Genomic DNA, 4,369 nt, shown 5'->3' on the forward strand with positions numbered 1-4,369 from the left:
AAATATTCTGTGCAGTTGGTCCTGTTTTGGATCCAAACTAGAACCGCTCAGTACCTTTTTGTTTGTTTCCTTGGCCAAATTAATCCTCAATATAAAAGTGTGCACACTTTAAGTCAAACACTGACACAAATGCAGTTCAGTATTCAGATACTTCTCTATTTTTTTTATTTCCTGAACTCCGGCTGATATCCAATGAGCCAGATATCTTGCTATCAAATCAAAAATTAGCTGAGACCACGTGTACAAACCACAAATTATACATAGTCATTATTGTGACAGAGTATAAGCTTTTCAGCTGGGTTATCTCTCAAAAAAAAAAATGGAAAAGCAAACTATCGTAGCTAAAATAGGGTCTTGTTTTTAGCCCCTTCTTCCACTTGGGTGTAGTCTCATGGTTCCGGAAACAGGCGCAATCTTCTTTTTGACATGGTTCTTTTTAACCCTTGCAGTTTCGTTCCACATGAAGGGAGAAGCTGGCAGACATCTTAATTATGATTAAATGAGTGATTAAGGTTGATGGCTGATAGTGAAAGATAAGCACTTGTATCTATAAGAGTACCAGCAATAGGCATTTCACTTAGAACACTCATGATCACATCCATTACAGTCCTACCAGGAACCACTAGAGAAGCATATAACCATTTCCCCAAAAGTAAAAAAGGCTCTATGGTGGTGGAGAAATCCATCTACCAAAAAGGCCTTTCTTGGGTCTTTCTCATGGACAAACACCTACCGGACCCAAGTGCCTGGGGTTGGTGAGCCCACTTGGATGGTCAGACCTCTCAGTCTGGTCCAAAGCAGAAGCCCAAAGATCTTCAAAGTCTTGCAGGGCCATTATGTTCAGGTGCTGTCAGACAACACGACTGCAGTAGCCTACATAATGGGGGGGGGGGGGGGGGGGGGGGCAGAGAAAGGGGAACCAGGAGCAAAGGGCCAGCCTTTTACTGTCCTGGGCGGAACAGAATGTGGAGTCTGAATCGGGAAGTCTTCCTGATTTCCAAATCTTGCGGACAACCGCAAATAGACCTATTTGCCAATCAACAAAATTTAAAAGTAAGCAAATTATCTCCACGAGACAACAAAGCAGTAGGCATAGATGCATTTGCCCACCCTTGGCATTACCAACTATGCTACACTTCCCCCCCCCCCCCCCCCCACCACATGGAAGTTACCATCCAGGAAAGATCTTCTGTTACAGGGGGGCAGTGAACCATCTGAAAGTAGACTATCTGCAATTAACCACTTGGTTTCTGAAGAAGACCTCTTTAAATCAAAAGCATTTTCTGATAAAATGGTAAAGACCCTTCTATCTGGAAGAAAAGTTACGCAGGCCATATACATGAAAATTTGGAAAGTTGAATTCCTGGTGTGAGTCTAAGAGCCTCCAATTCAGGAGTGTAGTGTCTGTTCTTCAGTTTCTCCATGAAGAAATGCGGAAGAGTCTGCCTGCCAGCACCCTGGAGACTCAGTTGGCGGCTTAAACATTTTTTGAAAGAGAACCTGATAATCAATCATAGTTTGAATTTTTATTTTGTATTATAATATTCTTCAAGGCTCTCGCACAAAGTAGGCCAGTAGCCCTCAAAGATTTCCCAGTTGAGATTTGTTGACTGTTTTGCAGGGTCTCTTGGGAGCTCCGTTTTGAACCCTTACTAGAAGCGTCATTACAGAATTTTGTTCTCAAAGTGTGTGTGTGTGTGTGTTTCAGGGTGATTTCTTAAAACAGACCCAGCTTTTCTGCCTAAAGTGTCCTCAACCTTTTCATAGATCGCAAGAAATGGTCCTACCTCTTTTTTATTATTTTTTTTTGGCTCTGGCTAATCCAGGGGAAGTCTTTCCACATGCTACACATGAGAAAATGTTTGTTACAGTTGCTCAAAGTGACCAAAGTTTAGAAAGTCAAATGCACTCTTTGTGGTCTTCTCAGGCTCACGTAGGGGAGTGAAGGCTTCTAAAAGTACGCTGGGCAGATGGCTTAGGCCGCGTACACACGCGGGGACTGTTCGCTCAACTTTGTCTGCTGAACAGTGTTTCGGCGGACAGTCCGCTCGTGTGTGGGCTTTCAGCAGACAGTTTCAGTGAACAGTCTGCTGAACAAAGTTTTTCCGAAAAACTGTCCGCTGAAACTTTGTTTCAGCGAACAGTCCCCTCGTGTGTAGGCTTGTTCATCAAACTAAGTTCCGCGCATGCTCAGAAAGGATTTACACGCCGAAGTTTGCATTGCAGTGTATAGGACGTCGTTTTCTAGTCCCGTCGTACGTGCCGTTCACGTCATCGCGCACGGTTTCAGCGGACTGTTCGTTCGTCGTGTGTGGCCAAGTCCGTCCATGCTAATTTTGAGCGGACTGTCCGCTGAAACTGTTTGACGAACAAAGTTGAGCGAACAGTCCCCGCGTGTGTACGCGGCCATAGACTAGCAATTGCAGAAGCCTATAAAGCAAAAGGAGAAATGCTACCCTTAGGTATTTCTGCTCATTCCACAAGCTCTATGCCAGTTTTCTGGACTGAAAGGGCCAGCGCTACACCTGAACAAATCTGTAAGGCTGCCACTTGGTCCAGTTATTCTAAGTTTCTCCGGCATTACCGACTGGATTTACTGTCCGCTGCAATCAGGCCTTCGGCAGAAAGGTGCTGCAGGCAGTAGTCCCACCACAGGGTAAGTTTCTCTGTTATCATCTCCAAGGTTGTCCTGAAAGGTGAATTGAGAAAGGCATAGTTGGACTTGCCAGTGACGGTATTTCTAAGCCTTTCAGGACAACTGTTACTTTTTTTTTTTTTTTTTTTTTTTTGTTGGCATGTGTTTCCTGAGAAGGTGGTGGAGCTGCGCTCTCTCCAGGGTTGTCCTGAAAGACTTACCCGTGACAGTATTTCTAAGAGCCTAACTGCCTTTTTCTGGTTTAATAACAATGCAAATGTCTTTGCAGAAACTGTCACTGCATGGGTTGGCCAGTGCTTTGTAAAACCTCATTGCCCTTATCTGCACTCCATGTGGCTACTAAGATCACAAAGTACAGAGGAAGACGAATGGAAAGCTACCAGGTAATTGGCACCACTGAAATAGTTTGTTTGATAATTGGGCAGTCGCTCTATATTGGAGCATGGGGTAAGGACTTGGTTCTTGCCATGTGACAAAACAAAGCATCACCAATGGTACAGAAATGGCCATTACACCTGACTGGATATAATCAATGTAAAGCTCACTAACTTGGAAGTCTCCAAAAATTGATATGTATGAGGTATCTCACAACTTTAAATGGGGAGGGGGAATGGGATGAGGCCTTTCCAAATAAATAAAATTATATCCTGTGGTTTTGACATACTTAAACTTCATAGGCTCTACTTGGTTGACCATGTATGAGCACCTTGATTTGGCTGACAACTATGTTCATGGGATGGGCAGCCTCATCAGATTATTTTTCTGGCAGTAAGCATGGGAGATCAATTCCATGGATGTGCTAATGGGTCTCCTGATAGGAAATGGGGATCTATTGTAACTTTTATTCATATGACAAATGTCCTTTATAATATGTGTCATTTGCTGCAGATATTCTTGGTTAAAATGTTTTCTCATTGGGTCTGTGGACCATATACAGTCAGTAAATAACATGTGGTTTCTTTTTTCAGGATTGGTGAAGACTACTTTTATCCTAAAAATTGTGGTAAATGAACTGGCCTAAAATAAATATTGTGATGAAATGGAGCTTGCATGGAATTTTTTTTTTTTTTTTTTTTTTTTTTGGGACCACATGTGTGCTGTATACACATCCAGATCAATACTGCGGATATGTGCTGGCCCTTGTGTTGGGCTTGTCCAATATTGAGATATCTTTGGTAAATGTGAAAAGCATGCTAATCACAACTCATTTAAAGCCCTGTACATGGGCCAAATGTCGGGAAATATCAGCTGGTTCAATAAAAACCTACACTCAGCCCGTGCTTATGGCATGCTGGAAAATCAGCAGCCACCCAATGGTGGTGAGTGCCCCTGCCAGAACACAACAGCTCAGCAGTAGACGTGCATTTTGTTTCGTTCCAAATCAAAATTCGTCCGAATTTCGATTCATTATTCGGATGCATCCGAATTACCAAATTGCAATGCTAACGAATTCAACCAAATTTGGACGAAATTCAAAAAATGAAATTTTGGGGCCACGTATCTCAGGGCCACTTGTAGCTAGAAACCCCAAATTTGGTATGTAAACACAGAACTAGCACTACGACCTCTCCAAATTTGGGGTTCCTAGCTACAAGTGAGCCGAGTTACAGGGCCCCAAAGTCGGGTCGCAAAATGTCATGCTCCTTATGCAGAAAAGTACTTGACATATTGTCCATATATCAGGGTCACTCGGTGCTAGGAACCCGACAACTT

The 4,369-nt window shown here is 43.1% G+C and overlaps 1 protein-coding gene across 1 annotated transcript in view; it reads left to right on the top strand.

Annotated features, from left to right (window-relative positions):
• Positions 1-3,700, top strand: part of LOC143934906 (avidin-like) — a 17,904-nt gene extending 14,204 nt beyond the window's left edge. The window contains exons 4-5 of the mRNA XM_077458476.1: positions 2,925-3,039; positions 3,625-3,700. Coding sequence (XP_077314602.1) covers positions 2,925-3,039; positions 3,625-3,667 — 158 coding nt within the window. The 3' untranslated portion in view covers positions 3,668-3,700. The remainder of the gene's footprint in view (positions 1-2,924; positions 3,040-3,624) is intronic.
• The last annotated feature ends 669 nt before the right edge of the window (positions 3,701-4,369 follow it).

Source organism: Lithobates pipiens, unplaced genomic scaffold (genome assembly GCF_037356315.1).
Source record: "Lithobates pipiens isolate NorthernLeopardFrog02 unplaced genomic scaffold, aLitPip1_a1.2 Scaffold_28, whole genome shotgun sequence".
Taxonomy (NCBI): Eukaryota; Metazoa; Chordata; class Amphibia; order Anura; family Ranidae; genus Lithobates; species Lithobates pipiens.